The 20,569-nt window shown below is 46.1% G+C and overlaps 2 protein-coding genes across 2 annotated transcripts; both read right to left on the bottom strand.

Moving 5' to 3' along the window:
* Nucleotides 1-10,775: 10,775 nt before the first annotated feature.
* Nucleotides 10,776-11,720, bottom strand: LOC136644586 (olfactory receptor 5F1-like). Its single transcript, XM_066620599.1, has one exon. It carries the CDS (start codon nucleotides 11,718-11,720, stop codon nucleotides 10,776-10,778), a length of 945 nt encoding a protein of 314 aa, XP_066476696.1.
* Nucleotides 11,721-16,972: 5,252 nt separating this feature from the next.
* LOC136644576 (olfactory receptor 5T7-like) lies at nucleotides 16,973-17,911 on the bottom strand. Its single transcript, XM_066620587.1, has one exon. It carries the CDS (start codon nucleotides 17,909-17,911, stop codon nucleotides 16,973-16,975), a length of 939 nt encoding a protein of 312 aa, XP_066476684.1.
* Between the last annotated feature and the right edge of the window lie 2,658 nt (nucleotides 17,912-20,569).

Raw genomic sequence — 20,569 nt, 5'->3', positions numbered from 1 at the left:
CTTTAAGGCTCCAATCCCAGGCACTCTTTCCTGGGAGTAAGCCTCATTGACTCTAATGGGGCTTACTTCTGAGTAGACATGCACAGGAGCAGGCTCCAATCCCAGGCACTCTTTCCTGGGAGTATGCCTCATCCACTGTAATGAGGCTTACTTCTGAGTAGACATGCATAGGAGTGGGCTCTCAGGCTGTAACCTCAGCCACTCTTTCCTTGGAGCAAGCCCCAATGACTTTAATGAGACTGACTCCTGAGTAGACATGCATAGTAGTGGGTTCTCAGGCTGCAATCCAAGCCACACTTTCCTGGGAGCAAGCCCCAATGACTCTAATGGGACTTCCTTCTGAGTAGACATGCATGGGCTTGGGCTCTTAAACTACCAGCACCCCCCCCCCCTTTTGACTAGGGCTGCAATCCTATCCTCGCTTTCCTGGGAGTAAGCCCCACTGACTACAGTGAACTTACTTCTGAGTAGACATGCAATCCTACAGTAGAGGCTGCAATCCCAGCCACACTTTCCTTGGAGCAAGCCCCAAGCAGCAGAAGCAGCAGCTTTGCTGAGCCTTACCCCAGACAGGGGAGGGAGGAAGCGCTCCCATTGGGCTGCTGGGGGTGACTCCTTCCCGGGGGCCTGGCTCTTCCCCCTGCTGTCCATTCCTCCCCCCCGTTGGCCTCGCCCATCCCGGCTCCCAGCTGCTGGCGCCTTCCAGGGGCGGCGAGCAGAGGCTTGCGCCTGGCAGATGGGGCGATGGCTTTGAGTGCCCACCAACAACCTTCCATGTGCCCTCCATGGCATGCGTGCCATAGGTTAGCCTTCACTACCCTAGGCTGATGCAGCAGTCGATGCACCAGCCCAGAGCAAGGTTACGATTGTGCTGTAAGTTTAACTGGCTCACTTCCCCCCACAGAAGAGCCCACGCCCATGTTTTCTCCTCCAGGACATGATAATTTTGCTTTTATTACCTGAATATTTCACTCATTCAGGGTCCAGTCCTATGCTTCCCCATTCTTGCGAAGCAACTGTGTCAAAATGGTGTGCGCTGCATCCTGCAAGGTGGGGCAGTCCTGGAGGTCTCATTTATTCTAAACAATGTGTACCTTCCCTTTCAATGCAATGTTCTTATCATACCATGTCATATTGCATCCTGATAGAAAATTCTGTAGAACCCACCAGTTCTTCCAGTGTGCAACATTATAATTTTTTTTTATAATTAATGAATGACGTTGCATTTATTCATTGTTGGATTTATGGCTTTTGGTTGCAGTCACAAATACTACCTAATACTAGGGATGAGAAGACCCAGTGTGGTTTGACACAAGTCAAGTCTAGAGTCACCACCCCCCACGACTTGACAACAAGTCATAACGGGGGCACTTTCCGAGTTGCCCTTTTACGACCTGATAGAACTTGAGTTGCCCTGCCACCTTTAAAAAACCCGCCAAACAGGATTGGTGCTCTGTGTGTGTGTGTGTGTGTGTGTGTGTCAGAGTTCTCTTTGTACACTCCCCTGCTGTCCCTGCCTATCTGTAAACAAGGTGGGAGGGGATGGGCGAACTGCAAGAGAGTGGGGACAAAAGCTGCAAGAGGAGGAAGGTCACACGCAGCAGCTGGGAAGCTTACCAGGATGACCCAATCCTTGGCCTTCTGAGTAGAGCTGCTGAAGATTGGTCATGCTGGTAAGCTTCCCAGCCCCACTACTTCTTATTCCCACTGCGTTCAATGAGGTTTCCTCCCGTCCCACGAAGTAACTATGGAGCCATGCCATGGTGGAAAGCGTGATTGCTATGAACTGCCTCCTCCCCGTCCCAGGGCTCCTGCATTCAATCCTAAGGCAAGAACTCCATTAGGCTCCCCCTCCTGTATCTCTTAGCCACAGAAAATACCAAACCTCCCATTCTGCTTCCAATAATCATCCGTTCCTTCCTTCCTATCAGAAAGCCCGCTCCTGCCTCCCTGCTCCTGCTCATATTAACTGTTCCTTGCCTTGTGACTGGAACTTCCCTGCTGCTCACCCGGTCAGAATGATGACCCCACCAGGTTTTTCATGCCGTGAAAACAATAAGCAAGCACACCCTGACACAGGCAGACTCGAGTCAGCATGCTTGGGGATGAGTGCCAAGTCAGGGGCGCCCTGACTCAAGTGTTTTTCCGAGTCTTCCTCTTGTGTGACTCACAAGCCTGCAAGTTAGCAAAAAACGTGCATTTTTGCAACTTGAGTCTGAGTCACTGACTTGAGCTCCCAACCCTGCCTAATACTACCTAGAAAACAAAATATTTGTTCCCGTAGTGAGTCTTTGGAGTATTCACTGCAGATGGAATACTCAGTTATGCTACACCCAAGCAACAGGATTCCTCAGCTTGAACAAATGTCCCCTTACCCCGGAGAAGACCTCCAGCAGCCAAAAATGCTCCACAGGATGCAGTGGAAGTTGTGCTAAGTGCTGCTGCATCAGCCCCTGGGGATTTAGGTAGGATTGGGCTGCTAATGCTGAAACCAGGTTAGCTGCACTTTGATATTCATTGCCCAGGTACCCTCCCTGCCCCCCACAGATGACACAAGACAAGGTCAGCTTTGCTATGAAAACCACATTTATTGATTACAAATATCATTCCCCATATAATATATCCAGTAGAGGTTTTTATCTACATAGAATTCCTCCCCCACAGAGTAGGCAGCTACCCAGAGAGACAGATGAAACTGTTACTTCCTCAGAGTGGTATAAGATGGATTCATCCTGGTTAGAGTGGTTTGGGATGGATTCATTCACTGAATAAGGGTACAATCCTAACCCACTTTCCAGCACCGACATAAGGGCAAAGAAGCTCAGAGGTAAGAGAACAAACATTCCCCTACTTTGAGGAGGCCTCTGTGAGTGCTACCCAACTGCAGGATGCACCACATGTCCCATTGGCATCGTAGTGCCAGTGCTGGACAGTTGGTTAGGATTTGGGCCTAATATGGTCGAGGATTTAAGGCATTTCAATGCAAGCAGTGTAGCTGTTTTACCCAGATTCTTTATTAGGCAATGAAGGGTCACATTCATGTCATTTGGAGAACTCCCCCCCTCCACTGCAAAAGATCTACACAGATTCCTTATGTCTTTGCAATGTACTTCTTCAGCAAGAAAATTTCAAAGGATTCTGGGCTGGATTGCTCATCACATCCACTAGGAATTTTTTTCCCTTCCTTTATGAATATGAAGGTGATATCCAGGTTTAGAAAAAAATTATACTACAATATTTTGAATGTCTGTATGTTGGTGGGACACATGAAAAAATATATTAGACAAAAAAAGAAAGGCAGTCAGCTGGGGAAAAAGATTATCCTGTTTTATTCCATTATTGTCTTTTTATTCTTAGGCTGCAATCCTATCCACACGTTCCTGGGAGTAAGCATCACTGACTATAATGGGACTTAGTTCTGAATAGTGAAGCATAGGATTGGGTTGTGAGCATTTTATTGGGCTGTGCAGGAATGGACCCAGTTAAAATTTTCATACCCATTGCACTAAAAAATGCCTCTCCAAGCTTAATGTAGATTAGAGAGAGCTGTTATAGCCTCATGGTTGAACCCCTGGCTCTAAACCGCTAGACTCTCACAAATTATAATACATCAGTGTATTGCATATAGTTGGACTCTCTTGTTGGAGTCCTTATTATTAATTTATTTGCAACAAGTCACTTTCTCTCAGCTTTTGCCCCACACCTGAAACACAGGAATAGGACTCCAATCCTATACATGCTTTCCTGGAAGCAAGCCCTACTGAAACAGAAGAGGACTTACTTCTGAGTAAACATTCCTAGGACTGCACTGTAAGAATGCTCATCTACTTTACAAGGGTTTTACCAAAATTTCAACAAGATAATGTTCACAAAATGTTGTGAACACCGCAGAGCAGTGGTTCTCAAACTTTTAGCACTGGTGCTCACTTTTTAAAATGACAGTCTATCAGGACCCACTGGAAGTGACATCATCAAGTAGGAAAATTTTTCACAGTCCTAGAGCCCAATCCTGTGCTCGGCGGTACGGTTCTGTGCCATCGAGCACTGTCACAAATGTGCTGTAAAGCACGTTTGCGAGCCTCACCGCCGGGATTGAGCCCATGCCAGCCCAGCGTCGGCCGGTGCTGGGCTAGCACGGGGCAATCGCCCAGCTTCTGCAGCTCAGCAGTCTCCCAGACTGCTGAGCTGCGGAAAGGTAGGTGGGGGCGGGGGCGGGGAGGAGGTGTTCTGGGGAGGGGGGACGCTGGTGGGGGGCGGAGAGAGGGTGGGGAGGAGGTGTGATGGGGAAGTGTGACAGGGGAGGGGGTGGGCTGGAGGCATGCCTGGGGGAGGGATAGGAGGCGGGTCCGCGGAGCTCTGCTCATCAAATAAGAACAGAACTGAGCAGGAATGAATGTGTTCCAAAGGACAGTATTTTACACATGTGACATTGAGCACAATCCTAACCAGGTCTACTCAGAAGTAAGTTCTATTCTGTTCAATGGGGCTTACTCTCAGGAAAGTGTGGTTAGGATTGCAGCCATTATGGTAGATCAGTATTACTAATTGATTATAAGACTCTACCTACAATAACAAGCATTTACTGTATTGCCCTGACTAGCCATTGCACTAGATCAGGGGTCTCCAAACATTGCAGCAAGAGGGCCACATTGCATATCCGAGACAGTGCTGAGGGGCAGAAAATTAATACATTTAAATAATAAATAAATACATTAGAGACAGAAGGGGGGGAATAGATTTTGAAAAAAGATTTGGGCAAGCAGAAGGCAAAATTGATTTGTACAAGAAGAGGGGGAAATGGATTTTGAAAAGGAAAAGTAATTTTGGGAGAATTAATTTTTTGAAAGGAGGAATATGCAGAGAAGCAATATTTTAGGGAAAAACTTGATGGGGAAATTAATCGGAGGGATTGGGGAGAGAATTAATATGTTGGAGGGTAAAGAGTTGGGGAACAACTGATTGATAAGTAAAGTTGGGAGAAATCTGAGAAATTAATTTGTGAAGAAAAAACATGGATAGACAGGACTGATTGGCCAGCAGAGTGATCAGGGTTCTGCCAAGCATTGCCCAAAAGAGCCGCACAGGCTGAAGGATGTAGGACGTATTGTGCTACATTAATAGCTATATTAATTATCAATACAGTGGTCAAATTCATACCAAATTTACCTTGTCTTGTGTTGTTCCTGCCCCTCAATTATTGGAGATTTTATTTTCCCCACTGGACCCTTTGAAATTTCATGAGATATTTTGTGCACACATTCAATTTTGCAGACACAGTGGTAAGAGCTAAAAGTCTACAAGCTTTATCTGAAACAATGAAAGCAGATATTCTTAATCACATGACTTCTACATCCTAGACCTAACTCTACAAACTGTTTTCAACAGGAGCCAGGTGAGATACCCAAATAAAAGCACAAAAGAAGAACTGAATAACTGTGAGTGAACAGAAATGAAGCAGCTATAGTTGGCAACTTTCAGTCTCGAAAGACTATGGTATCGCGCTCTGAAAGGTGGTTCTGGAACAGCGTCTAGTGTGGCTGAAAAGGCCGATTCGGGAGTGACAATACCTTCCACACTGGGAGCAAGTGCAGTCTGTCCCTGGCCTGTCTCCCTGGCTATGGGCCTTCCTTCTTTGCCTCTTTGCCTCAGACTGTTGGCCAAGTGTCTCTTCAAACTGGGAAAGGCCATGTTGCACAGCCTGCCTCCAAGCGGGCCGCTCAGAGGCCAGGGTTTCCCACTTGTTGAGGTCCACTCCTAAGGCCTTCAGATCCCTCTTGCAGATGTCCTTGTATCGCAGCTGTGGTCTACCTGTAGGGCGCTTTCCTTGCACGAGTTCTCCATAGAGGAGATCCTTTGGGATCCGGCCATCATCCATTCTCACGACATGACCGAGCCAACGCAGGCGTCTCTGTTTCAGTAGTGCATACATGCTAGGGATTCCAGCACGTTCCAGGACTGTGTTGTTTGAAACTTTGTCCTGCCAGGTGATGCCGAGAATACGTCGGACGCAGCGCATGTGGAAAGCATTCAGTTTCCTCTCCTGTTGTGAGTGAAGAGTCCATGACTCGCTGCAGTACAGAAGTGTACTCAGGACGCAAGCTCTGTAGACCTGGATCTTGGTATGTTCCGTCAGCTTCTTGTTGGACCAGACTCTCTTTGTGAGTCTGGAAAACGTGGTAGCTGCTTTACCGATGCGTTTGTTTAGCTCGGTATCAAGAGAAAGAGTGTCGGAGATCGTTGAGCCAAGGTACACAAAGTCATGGACAACCTCCAGTTCATGCGCAAAGATTGTAATGCAGGGAGGTAAGTCCACATCCTGAACCATGACCTGTGTTTTCTTCAGGCTGATTGTCAGTCCAAAATCTTGGCAGGCCTTGCTAAAACGATCCATGAGCTGCTGGAGATCTTTGGCAGAGTGGGTAGTGATAGCTGCATCGTCGGCAAAGAGGAAGTCACGCAGACATTTCAGCTGGACTTTGGACTTTGCTCTCAGTCTGGAGAGGTTGAAGAGCTTTCCATCTGATCTGGTCTGGAGATAGATGCCTTCTGTTGTAGTTCCAAAGGCCTGCTTCAGCAGGACAGCAAAGAAGATCCCAAACAAGGTTGGTGCAAGAACACAGCCCTGCTTCACGCCGCTTCAGATGTCAAAGGGGTGTGATGTGGAGCCATCAAAGACAACAGTGCCCTTCATGTCCTTGTGGAAGGACCTGATGATGCTGAGGAGCCTGGGTGGACATCCAATCTTGGGGAGAATCTTGAAGAGGCCATCCCTGCTGACCAGGTCGAAAGCCTTCGTAAGATCTATGAAGGCTATAAAGAGTGGCTGTCGTTGTTCCCTGCATTTCTCCTGCAGTTGTCTAAGGGAGAATACCATATCAGTGGTGGACCTGTTGGCTCGGAATCCACACTGTGATTCTGGATAAACGCTCTCTGCAAGTACCTGGAGCCTCTTTAGTACAACTCGGGCAAACAGCTTTCCTACAACGCTAAGGAGAGAGATGCCACGGTAGTTGTTGCAGTCACCCCTGTCGCCTTTGTTCTTGTACAGTGTGATGATGTTTGCATCCCTCATGTCTTGAGGTACTCCACCTTCTCTCCAGCAGAGACAAAGGATTTCATGCAGCTCAGTGATGAAGCAGCAGATAGATAGATAGATACTTTATTTACGATCATCCGACCAGCTAGTCACAAACAACAAAACAAAATACACAGAATTAAAACCAACACCCCGATACACATATGTAAAATCATAAAATCAGAGATTTACACTCTCAATTTTCTTCCTTACCAACTGTGCAGCATAACAGAAGCGGGCGACCCTGAGTGATATATCTGAGTATACATCAGAAAGCAGAAAAGCAAGCTGCTCCTCCGCCTGCATCCCCATTTCAATACCAAAGATCGGGGAGATAAATTTAGATCTCAAGTCGTCATAGTGTGGACATTGCAAAACAATGTGGGCAGTTGTCTCCACCACGTTTTGAGGGCAGGGGCACAGTCTCTCTGCATAGGGACGCCTTGCATAACGCCCCAAAAGAACTGCTGATAAAAGTGCATTACACCTAGCTTTAGTAAAAGCAATCCTAAATTTGGGAATAACAATATTATAAAAATATCTAGCAGGAGAAAATGCAAGAGCTTGATCCCCAAGAAAAACATACACAGAAAGTCTGGCTCTCGCAGATCTCAATTCAAGGTCTGCCAACCTCTGACGCAAAATTTCTTTTGCGTCTCCCGGGCTCATCATCATTAAAGACTCTGGGGAGAGATTGCAAAGTTTGAAATGATCCAAGCACCTTTTTTCCCAGGTGCCTACAAAAGGATCCGAAAAGATCAAATAAGTAAAGTTATCCTGTCGCGAGAGAATCTTCAAAAAATAATGTAAGGCATTTAACCACATCGACATCTCTATACTTGGGGTACCGGATTCCAACCTGACCACAGTGTTCGGCACACATCGGGGAACATACATCAATTGGCGCAAAAATTTGGTCTGGATCACCTCCAAAGACCTGGTATTTAAATATGGGGCAATCTCAGAGCCATAGAGCAATTGAACCCTAGTTTTAGCAGTGTGCAGCCTTAAAGCCGCAGGGAGAAATTTGGCGCCTTTAGATGAATAAAAATGATAAATGGCACCAGATGTTTTCTGTGCTGATTGACCGACATAGTTTTTGTGGGCCAAACGGCCTCCTTGATAATGAAAAATCACCCCCAGGTATTTTATTATTTTAACCTGCTCAATGGGTTTCCCATTTAGGAGCCATCGAAAGGCCTTATAACGTCTAGCAAAAACCAGCACCTTTGTTTTTCAGAATTTATAATTAATTCCTCCTGTGAACTGACCAGGGCTAGATGGCGAAGAGCCCTCCTCATGCCGACCTGTGTTCTTGATAATATAAGCACATCGTCGGCATATGCCAGAACAGGAACATGACGATCAGCAAGCTTTGGAGGATGTAAGGCCAGATCATCAAAAGAAGTGATCAATGAATTTATATAAAAGTTAAATAAGAGTGGGGCAAGAACACAACCCTGTCTAACCCCTTTATTAACCAAAATTGGATTCGTTAGATGACCATTAGACACTGTCCATGGTAGCAGTATGTCCATGGTAGCAGTTAAAGTCCATTAAACACTGTAGGTCTGGATGAAAAGTCCTAGGAGTAGGTATCTGCTTCACAGCTACCTCCATATCCATCAAATCTTCTGGAGAAACATCCTGTTTCTGGAAAGGAGTAGAAGCTGATGTGTCTTGTATGTTTTCAAAGTCTTGCACCAGCTCTTTCAAGGCAGAAATCAAACGCTCCTGTTCTAGCAGAGCTAGCTCTGAAAATGACTCTTTCAATAGAAATTCAGAAGTGGGGTCCAAGAGTTGTGAATCCAGATGCTCAAAAGTTCTAGGCCTAATAGGAGAAACCTCAGCCCTAACTGTATTGGGATGTCTAACTCCCCGAGATTGAGTAAAAGCAATAATGGGAGGTTCATAATAGACTTTCTTAGGTCGTATTCCAAAATGATGTAAAAGAGAAGATGACTTAAGAAGCATTTGAGGTATAACATCCTGTCGAAAAGACAACAGAATATTTTGCCAATTGGGAGAAGACCTTAATTTGGTCACATTCTGCAAGTCCACCTCGCGCAAATCACAGCGTAAGAGACTGCTCAGAGAAGATTTTGCTCTGAATTTTGTGTGCCATCTGCCATAGTTTAGCTGGCTTTGAAAAATGGAGAGGGAGATCTTGCAAGGTTGCAGTCTTCTTCCCGTCCTCACTTCCGACGTTGAGGAAACAACAGGAATGTCACCCACACAGGGAGGCCTGTCCTTCACTGTGAGTGTTTTCAACTGACGACACAAAGCCTCTAACTTACAGGCCATAGCCTGCTGGCCTCTGAAGATAGTAAGCAGAGTTTGTGAGATAAGAGCACATTGTTTGCCAGACAGGGCTTTCAGTTCCTTGAGACCTATCCATTCCAAATTATCTGTGCTGGTAGCTGCATTACACACAGAGCTGGATTTCACCGCCCCCTTGAAAACACTGGAGGATAATGGGGTCTCACTCCTCTCTCCAGGATGACTTAATGTTTGACTCCCTTCTTCTACCACCTCGACCCCCTCTGAAGTTAATTCCACAGTCTTACTCACTTTTCCATGATTAAGTGGACATTCCGATAACAGCAGCTGTTTAGAGACCTTGACGCTGCGTTTCTTCTTCAGGGTGGTTTCCCCGGAGGCAGCTGGGCTGGTTCTCTGTCGTTTACTTCACTTCTTCATACTTACAGATAAAAGCTGATTTCTTATCCCCAATAGGGACATTTGCAAACCAAAACACTTGGCTTGCAAAACTGCATTCAGAGGTGCCGTAGAAAAGAAAACATTGTAATAAGGCACACATAAACAGGAAAAAAGGAAGTTTTTTAGACGGAGCTCAAGTAAACGCGTGCAGCCCCAGAGGCAGCCTCCTCCCACCTCCAATGAAGCAGCAGCACAGGAGAATGAAACAGTCCTAAACAAAGGGGCATAGCTATGGAGATAAAGAAAATGCTTGCAGGGAGTAGGAAATATCAGCTGATTGAGAGCCCAATCTTGAGCTGCCAGGCGCGCGGGGCTGCTGTGATGCCAAAGAGGCTGCCTTGGCATCCTGACCATGCCAGGCAGCCACTGCCATCTCCTTGGGGGAAGAGGACATTTGTCCCAGGTAAGGAAAGTAGCCCTGCTATGGGGCTGCTTTCAATTCTGCAGCAGCTATTTAGCCAGTGCAGAATCAACATGCCTTGTGTTGCGTCATGAGGCCAGACATAGGGCTCCGGATCCGGTGGAGTTAAGCTCCACTGGACCCACCCCCTCTCGCCTCGCTCCCTCCCCCCTTTCCCCCACCCTTTGCCCATCCCGGAACGCCTCCTTCTCGCCTCCCCCCACACCCGACTTACCTGTCTGCTGCCAGGCACTTCGTGCAGAGCGCCTAAGTGGTGGGTTGCTGGCCTCTGACCAGCTCTGTCCCAGCTCCTGTACTGGGCATTGCATAGGATTGGGCCCTCAGTTAGACGGCCTATTTTCAGCGTTCCAGAGTGCCCTCCCCGAATAACTGAGATCTGTATGATCTCTGTTGACATCATGTGTTGACCTGGAGGCTATGACTCAAAGGACAAATACTTGGATTACAGAACTGCTTCAATGAAGCAAGAGTACTATGTACTATGGCAAAACTAGGTTAAAGTAGTAATACATTCTAAAATTAATTTGGTGTGGGCTGAAAGGTTTATTGAAGTCATTGTTACAATACAGGAGAAAATGTGTTCTTATTCATTACTCTCTTCAGTGCAGCCTTTACCTCCTTGTTCCTCAAACTATAAATTAAAGGATTGAGCATTGGAATGAAAAAAGCATAAAATACAGACACAGCTTTGTTCTGATCTTCTGAATAGTTTGAACTGGGTTGTAAGTAGACATATACAGTAGTGCCATAGAATATGGTCACAGCTACCAAGTGGGAGATGCACGTCGAGAAGGCTTTTCGGCGGCCCTCAGCTGACTTCATCTGCAGAACTGTCACAAGGATGTACGTGTAGGAACTCAGTATGATGAAGAGAGAGCTCAGCATATTGATTCCGGCAAGGATGAAAACAAGTGTTTCAGTCACAGTGGTCTCTGAACAGGTGAGCTTGAGGAGTGGAGGGCTCTCACAAAAGAAATGGTTGATTTCATTAGATTGGCAGAAAGATGAAGTACCTATTGATGTGGTATGTACAATTGAGTTTAAGAAACCAGCTGCAAATGCCCCAGCTACCATTTTGATGCATCGTATGTGGGTCATGATGGATGTATACAGCAAAGGGTTGCAGATGGCCACATAACGATCATATGCCATCAGCCCAAAAAGAATGCACTCTGTAGTTGCAAGAGCTACAAAGAAATACATTTGGATGAAGCACCCTATGAAGGAAATGGTTTTCCTTTCTGACATGAAATTTTCCAAGGCTTTAGGGGTGATGTTGGAAGAGTAGCAAAAATCCAGGAAAGCCAAGCTACTGAGGAAAAAGTACATGGGTGTGTGAAGATGGGCGTCCAGCACGATCAGCGCTATCACCCCCAAGTTGCCCACTACTGTGATGACATAGATCAGCAGGAACAGCGTGAAAATAACAACCTGCAGTTCTGGTTGATCTGGAAATCCCAGGAAGATGAACTCGGATATTACGGTGTTGTTTTCCACAGGCATTTCGAATGTAAAACTGCAGGATGGTTCACCTAAGTCTGTACATATAAGCCACAACCAGGAGCATACAAAATGTAGACCTTCTTCTGAGTTGGTTTTTTTGAGTCATAAATGTGTTGCTGATTGATCCTTCAGACCTGCCTGGTAAAGAATCTTCTGGTTGTTTTTTGAAGAAAAAAATCAGATCTATAAATACAATACAAAAGGAGCCTTGTAACTAGATAGGAGAGTAAGAAGAATCAGCACATTTACCTGATCTGCTCATTAACTTATTTACCTCTTTTTCATGAACAAAGCCAGTTGGTGGTGGTTCTATTGAGCAGTATCTTCAGATACCCTCTTGCATTTTTCTCTTAGGAAAACCTCAGCATCTAACCCACCGCTAATTCGGTTTGAAGCTAATATGGTGGTCCGAGATCAAATTATCCCAGATCAAATAGTCAATATGATTTATACACAACTAGACTACACTCACTCTTCTGGTGCTCACAGAGAACCTTTTTTTTTCTTTGATTGTCCTGGTTTTCATAAACCCCCATGCAAGAATTCATGTGGGAGGAGGTATTTCATAATTAATCTTGAGGGGCAGGACCTCTGAGGAACAAAAAGATCCAACAATTATTTCAGTTTATCTTATTCACCTATGGAGAAAACATTCAGGAAGACTCAGGTCTTCCTGCTGGTACTGCTTACTCTCCAGGTGGTGTAAACATGCTTTACAGTATGTTTGCAACACCCTAGGCCAGTGATGGCTAACCTTTTAGAGACCGAGTGTCCAAAATGCAACCCAAAACCCACTTATTTATCACAAAGTGCCAACACAGCAATTTAACCTGAATATTGAGGTTTTAGTTTAGAAAAAACAGCTCATACATTAATATCTTTTACCCACTATCATTTGTAACCTTAATGAACTTTTCCTCTAGAAATTTGTCCAATCCCTTCTTAAAGGCATCTAGGCAAGTTGTCATCACTGCTTCCTGTGGCAAAGAGTTCCACAGACTAGTTACATGCTGGGCAAATAACTATTGTCAGGGAGGGGGTGGCTGCAAGACCTTGCCACTGCTCATTTTCTCAAACAAGAAAATATATTTTTTTAAAAAGACCCACCCACAGAAGTGGGCTCTGAGGCTGCAATCCCAGCCACTCTTTCCTAGGAGTAAGCCTCATTGACTCTGATGGGGCTTACTTCTGAGTAGACATGCACAGGAGCAGTCTCCAATCCCAGGCACACTTTCCTGGGAGTAAGCCTCATCCACTGTAATGGGGCTTACTTCTGAGTAGACTTGCATAGGAGTGTGCTCTCAGGCTGCAATCCCAGCCACTCTTTCCTTGGAGCAAGCCCCAATGACTTTAATGAGACTGACTCCTGAGTAGACATGCATAGAAGTGGGTTCTCAGGCTGCAATCCAAGCCACACTTTCCTGGGAGCAAGCCCCAATGACTCTAATGGGACTTCCTTCTGAGTAGACATGCATGGGCTTGGGCTCTTAAACTACCAGCAAACCCCCCCCCCTTTTGACTAGGGCTGCAATCCTACCCTCACTTTCCTGGGAGTAAGCCCCACTGACTACAGTGAACTTACTTCTGAGTAGACATGCACTCCTACAGTAGGATTGGGCTCTGAGGCTGCAATCCCAGCCACACTTTCCTTGGAGCAAGCCCCAAGCAGCAGCAGCAGCAGCAGCAGCAGCTTTGCTGAGCCCCACACGCTTTACCCCAGACAGGAGAGGGAGGAAGCACTCCCATTGTGCTGCTGGGGGTGACTCCTCCCCGGGGGCCTGGCTCTTCCCCCTGCTGTCTGTTTCTTCCCACCCCCTCATTGGCCTTGCCCATCCCTGCTCCCGGCTGCTGGCGCCTTCCAGGGGCGGTGAGCAGAGGCTTGCGCCTTGCAGCTGGGGCAATGGCTTCGAGTGCCCACCAACAACCTTCCATGTGCCCTCCATGGCCCTCCATAGGTTAGCCATCAATGCCCTAGGCTGATGCAGCAGCCCAGAGCAAGGTTAAGATTGTGCTGTAAGTTTAACTGGCTCATTCCCCCCACAGAAGAGCCCACGCCCATGTTTCCTCCTCCTGGACATGATAATTTTGCTTTTAGTATCTGAATATTTCACTCATTCAGGGTCCAGTCCTATGCTTCCCCATTCTCGCGAAGCAACTGTGCCAAAATGGCGTGCGCTGCATCCTGCAAGGTGGGGCAGTCCTGGAGGTCTCATTTATTCTAAACAATGTGTACCTTCCCTTTCAATGCAATGTTCTTATCATACCATGTCATATTGCATCCTGATAGAAAATTCTATAGAACCCACTAGTTCTACCAGTGTGCAACATTATAATTTTTTTTTATAATTAATGAATGACGTTGCATTTATTCATTGTTGGATTTATGGCTTTTGGTTGCAGTCACAAATACTACCTAATACTAGGGATGAGAAGACCCAGTGTGGCTTGACACAAGTCAAGTCTAGAGTCACCACCCCCCACTTGACAACAAGTCATAACGGGGGCACTTTCCGAGTCACCCTTTTGCGACTCTATAGAACTTGAGTTGCTCTGCCACCTTTAAAAAACCCGCCATGGAAAAAACAGGATTGGTGCTCTGTGTGTGTGTGTGTGTGTGTCAGAGTTCTCTTTGTACACTCCCCTGCTGTCCCTGCCTATCTGTAAACAAGGTGGGAGGGGATGGGCAAACTGCAAGAGAGTGGGGACAAAAGCTGCAAGAGGAGGAAGGTCACATGCAGCAGCTGGGAAGCTTAACAGGATGACCTGATCCTTGGCCTTCTGAGTAGAGCTGCCGAGGATTGGGTCATCCTGGTAAGCTTCCCAGCCCCACTACTTCTTAGTCCCACTGCATTCAATGAGGCTTCCTCCCATCCCACCACATAACAATGGAGCCATGCCATGTGGTGGAAAGCATGATTGCTATGAACTGCCTCTCCCCCCTCCCAGGGCTCCTGCGTTCAATTGTAAGGCAAGAACTCCATTAGGCTGCCAAAGACTGGGTCATCCTGGTAAGCTTCCCAGCTTCCCAGCCCCACTATTTCTTAGTCCCATTGTGTTCAATGAGGCTCCTTCTGTCCCACCAAGTAACTATGGAGCCATGCCATGGTGGAAAGCGTGATTGCTATGAACTGCCTCCTCCTACTCCCAGGGCTCCTGCGTTCAATCCTAAGGCAAGAACTCCATTAGGCTCCTCTTCCTGTCTCTCTCAGCCAAAGAAAATACCAAACCTCCCATTCTGCCTCCAATAATCATCCGTTCCTTCCTTCCTATCAGAAAGCCCGCTCCTGCCTCCCTGCTCCTGCTCATATTAACTGTTCCTTGCCTTGTGACTGGAACTTCCCTGCTGCTCACCCGGTCAGAATGATGACCCCACCAGGTTTTTCATGCCGTGAAAACAATAAGCAAGCACACCCTGACACAGGCAGACTCGAGTCAGCATGCTTGGGGATGAGTGCCAAGTCAGGGGGGCCCTGACTCAAGTGTTTTTCCGAGTCTTCCTCTTGTGTGACTCACAAGCCTGCAAGTTAGCAAAAAACGTGCATTTTTGCAACTTGAGTCTGAGTCACTGACTTGAGCTCCCAACCCTGCCTAATACTACCTAGAAAACAAAATATTTGTTCCTGTAGTGAGTCTTTGGAGTATTCACTGCAGATGGAATACTCAGTTACGCTACACCCAAGCAACAGGATTCCTCAGCTTGAACAAATGTCCCCTTACCCCGGAGAAGACCTCCAGCAGCCAAAAATCCCCCGCAGGATGCAGTGGAAGTTGTGCTAAGTGCTGCTGCATCAGCCCCTGGGGATTTAGGTAGGATTGGGCTGCTAATGCTGAAACCAGGTTAGCTGCACTTTGATATTCATTGCCCAGGTACCCTCCCTGCCCCCCACAGATGACACAAGACAAGGTCAGCTTTGCTATGAAAACCACATTTATTGATTACAAATATCATGCCCCATATAATATATCCAGTAGAGGTTTTTATCTACATAGAATTCCTCCCCCACAGAGTAGGCATCTAACCAGAGAGACAGATGAAACTGTTACTTCCTCAGAGTGGTATAAGATGGATTCATCCTGGTTAGAGTGGTTTGGGATGGATTCATTCACTGAATAAGGGTACAATCCTAACCCACTTTCCAGCACCGACATAAGGGCAAAGAAGCTCAGAGGTAAGAGAACAAACATTCCCCTACTTTGAGGAGGCCTCTGTGAGTGCTACCCAACTGCAGGATGCACCACATGTCCCATTGGCATCGCAATGCCAGTGCTGGACAGTTGGTTAGGATTTGGGCCTAATATGGTCGAGGATTTAAGGCATTTCAATGCAAGCAGTGTAGCTGTTTTACCCAGATTCTTTATTAGGCAATGAAGGGTCACATTCACGTCATTTGGAGAACTCCCCCCCTCCACTGCAAAAGATCTACACAGATTCCTTATGTCTTTGCAATGTACGTCTTCAGCAAGAAAGATGCTTTCCTGGAAGCAAGCCCCACTGAAACAGAAGAGGACTTACTTCTGAGTAAACATTCCTAGGATTGCACTGTAAGAATGCTCATCTACTTTACAAGGGTCCAATCCTATATTAACAGTATTATTAACAATATTTATATACCACATTTCAACTAAAGTTCACAAAGCGGTTTACAGAGAAAAATCAAATAACTAAGTGGCTCCCTGTCCCAAAAGGGCTCACAATCTAAAAAGATGCAAATGAATACCAGCAGACAGCCACTAGAACAGACAGTGCTGGGGTGAGGTGGGCCAGTTACTCTCCCCCTGCTAAAAAAAGGAGCACCCACTTGAAAAAGTGCCTCTTACCCAATTAGCAGGGGTAACATGGATAGACAGGACTGATTGGCCAGCAGAGTGATCAGGGTATTGAATGTACCTGGAACTCCTTATCTCAGGTTCCCAAATGGTGTGTTATAATTGTGGGGGAGTTGAGAATCAGCCAGAAGTTACTCTTGTGTTTACCTCTCCCTCTCTCTCTCTCCCCCCTGCCCTCAGACACACACATACGAACGGTCTCTCTCGGTCTTCTGGGTCGATCTTCGAGGAAGCCTCTTTAGCACAAGGCTCTGTCTTCCTGAACCAACGGCAGGTCACTGTGGGCCAGAACAGTCAAGCTTCCCCACCACATGCCACAGGCCACATCAAATTATCCCACAGGCTGGATTTGGCCCCTAGGCCAAATGCACTAGACAAAAGGCATGTGACCCTCTTCATCTTCTAGTTTTTGGTTTCATTACTTTTCATTCATGAAGAAATAATTTGCCCCTTGCTTTTCTGAGGGCGTCTTTCACTTCCTTGTTCCTCATGGTGTAGATGAGGGGGTTCAACATGGGGATAGTAACAGAGTACAGCACTGAGACCACTTTGTCCTGATCTGGAGAATAGCTAGAGCTGGGTCGTGAGTACATGAAGAGGGTACTGCCATAGAACAACATGACAGAAGCCAGGTGTGAGGCACAGGTGGAGAATGCTTTGTGCCTGCCCTCATTGGTGCGAATACTCAGGACAGTGGCGAGGACGGACAAGTAGGATGCTACAATGATAACCGTGGTGGTGATGATGTTGAAGCCAACAACAGCAAAAAGCAGCATCTCATTGAAATGTGTATCTGAGCAGGCGAGAGTCAGGAGAGGAGGCCCATCACAGAAAAAGTGATTGATCCTACGAGAGCGACAGAAAGGCAGCTGGAATATAGAGATAGCATGTGTGGCTGAGCTTACCACCCCTGCAAGATATGCCCCAGTCATCAGCCCTACACAGATTTTCTGTGACATGACAACTGTGTACAGCAGAGGCTTGCAAACTGCAACGTAGCGGTCATAGGCCATAGCAGCCAGCAGGTAGCACTCGGTGGTGGCACACGTTGAAAAGGAAAACAACTGAATGGTACAGCCAAGAAAAGAAATGGATTTGCTGCCTGTCAAGAAATTAAGTAGGGTCTTGGGAACAATTGTAGTGGAATAGCACATGTCTAAGAGGGACAAGTGGCTGAGGAAGAAGTACATGGGTGTGTGGAGTCGGAAGTCCATCCTGATTATCACAATCATACCCAGATTCCCAGCCACGGTGAAACAATAGATGAATAGGAACAACACAAAACACAAAACCTGAAGTTCCCACTGATCTGTGAAGCCCAAAAGGATGAAATCTGTTCCCGAGGAGCCATTTCCCTCAGACATTCCTTTAGGGGAGCTCTTGTTTTCCACCAGTCTTTGTCTCTGTCAGATGATGGCACTGAAGTTGGGAGAGAAGCACAAATAGCTTCTGCTAGTAAGCAGTGAATGGTGACTTAGGTTACGTTTCTCTTGAACAAAAATGGCCACCTCTCCTCTGTCCTGCCTCCCCTATTCCCTAGCGTGCAAACGTGAAATAGTTTTCAACTCATCCTGTACCATTGTGTTCACATCCAGGCCGCTGCCAAATATTTCTATGCCTAAACATTCATCCTTTCTTCTCTGCACCTGTTCCTAAAACCCTTCTCCACCTCCTGGGTCCTTCTAGTTCAGGGTGACCAGATAGGAGTGTCCCTACCTTTAACCACTGTATAGAAGAGAAAATTTTGGCAGGTGCAGCTTTTTAATCCTTCCAGGTTGAGCTGCACCTGCCAAAACTCACTCTCTTAATGGTATAGGCCATTTGTTCCCAAATTTTTTAGCACCGGGACCCATTTTTTAAAACAATACCCTTATCAGGACCCACCTAGGTTTACTAGACATTAAAAAAGAAAATCTAGAAAGAAATATTTTATTTATTTATAAGTAAAAAAGACCCTTAAACATTTATCTCCCTATATTTATACATGCTTTCAAATTTCAGGAGCTCAGCTCCTTGCAGGCAATTAGCAGCTAACTTGCAAGCCGCAGGAACTGAACTCTTTGCAGGGTAATTAACAACTACAGTATCTAATTTTTGAGTAGCCGCAGGACTTGAGGCAGTTAGTTATCTGATCTTTCCGTCACCCTTTCACGACCCACCAAAAATCAGGTTGCGATCCACCAGTGGGTCCCGACCCACAGTTTGGGAACCGCTGGTGCAGGCACTCTGTCGTCCTTTGTTTCTGGGCACCCTGTTCCAGTTTGACTGCTGAAACCAACTGCGTGCTCCTTTTCCTTACTGTCCTGTCTGCAATCCATTGCCACTCATTTCTACCTTCCATGTTACATCTCTTCACTGCCACTTTAAGCTAAACCATATCCCTCCCCATAGTTAAAGCTTCACCATTTTTCAGCTCCCCATTTACACCGACTGATGATGATAATTAAAAATAATATAGATTTATTTGGGAAGAAGAAAGAGTGAAGAGTCTTGCAGCACCGTAAGGATGAAGAAATGCATTTCAGCTTAATAAGATTTGGTGGACTACAGAGTCCACTTCGTCACATGCCAAGTGGGTTCTTTCTGAGAAAGCAAAGAGGACTGGAAAAGAGAATTGAACGTACCTTTGGGTGGTTTTGAGATGGTTCTTCACATTTTAAAAGCTTCACACACACAAATATTGCAAGTTTTTCCTGTTGTTTCTTTGCTGGTATAAAACTATGAGTCTATCTCTTGAGAATTATGAGAATTTATTCTTCCCCTAAAAGCATCCAAATGGTGGTCACCCTCTTGAGGCAGGACAATGGTTAATGATGCATTTGTTTGTTTCTTCTTTGGAGTTGGTTCTGTGCTCATTTTACTGGAGGTGGGGAGACGATATGAGAGGACATGTCTTGAGGGAAAACTCTTCTGAAACTCTCCAGACCGTAGCTCATTAATTCGGTTGAGAGGCCTACATCTAGGCATACAGACTGGCTGTAGGAAATTTAACTATTCTAGATTATCAGGTCATCTGCATTGTTGGTGGTACAAAACTGTTCTCTCTCCTTATGAGTGGCAAGGCAACCAGGCATCCTTAAAAAATAACCTGCTAAAGTTTCAAGAGTAATTAACTTATAGAATCCTAATGTTCACACTTATAGCACACACATGAACTCTGATAGCAGGACTGTGGTAAAAAGGCACTTTGCACACAAAGGGAGCCAGTCATTGCACAAACAGCCAGCAGCCTCAAAATGGTCATGGCAAGATAGATTGTTAAACCTTGTCCTCTCTGAATCCATCTTACAGGTAGTCTTCCCCAGGAGGACTCCTCCACACACAAACACCCAAATAGAAAATCCTCTCCCTGACCCCCAAAAGGGAAAACAAGGACAAAACATTCCATACAGGGAAGCAAGAGAAAGGAGAGAATCTCACGCAGCAACATACTGAAGCTATACATCTGCTTCATGTCCCCACCCCCGCTTCAGTGTTGCTCACCATCTTGGCATGGTATATTGGTACTTTTTCCTGCTGTCATATAGGAGATCTCATTTCACAGGCCTCTAGGGAGGAAATTCTCATTTGTGGATGGAACCTGGAGATGACAACAATGAAACGTGCTCAGTCAAGAGAGTCACTCCATTGCCACCTTGCCCTGCCCATTCACAAATGGGAGTTTTCTCTCAGAGTCCTCTGCATTGTTGCTAACAGGTGATACATGGCAGATTAGAAAAGGAGACTTCTAGCATAAGACACCTGATGGTTTCTGTTGGGAGTAGAAGACAGCAGCTTGTGGATGAGAGGAAAGCCTGGATGTGTCGATGCCACAGGATTAGAACTAGATGGACATGGTATGGGGGAAAGCAAATACCAGCAGATCTCAAGTGAATGGAAAATACCTATTCTCTTCATGCTGATCCCTCAACCTGGGATTTTACCCCACCTCCCTCCAACACCCCGAGCAGCACAACTCCTGAGCTTAAAGCCAAATCCTGAAACCTACCCCACAGTCCTATTCATGTTTACTTGGAAGTAAG

Source organism: Tiliqua scincoides, chromosome 1 (assembly GCF_035046505.1).
Source record: "Tiliqua scincoides isolate rTilSci1 chromosome 1, rTilSci1.hap2, whole genome shotgun sequence".
NCBI lineage: Eukaryota > Metazoa > Chordata > Lepidosauria > Squamata > Scincidae > Tiliqua > Tiliqua scincoides.
Note: the sequence above shows the minus strand (reverse complement) of the source record. Positions and strands in the feature narration are given on the sequence as shown.

What these genes read in the sequence shown, in the direction of transcription:
- LOC136644586 (XM_066620599.1), bottom strand. Translation starts at nt 11,720, where the DNA reads ATGCCTGTGGAAAACAACACCGTAATATCCGAGTTCATCTTCCTGGGA.
- LOC136644576 (XM_066620587.1), bottom strand. Translation starts at nt 17,911, where the DNA reads ATGTCTGAGGGAAATGGCTCCTCGGGAACAGATTTCATCCTTTTGGGC.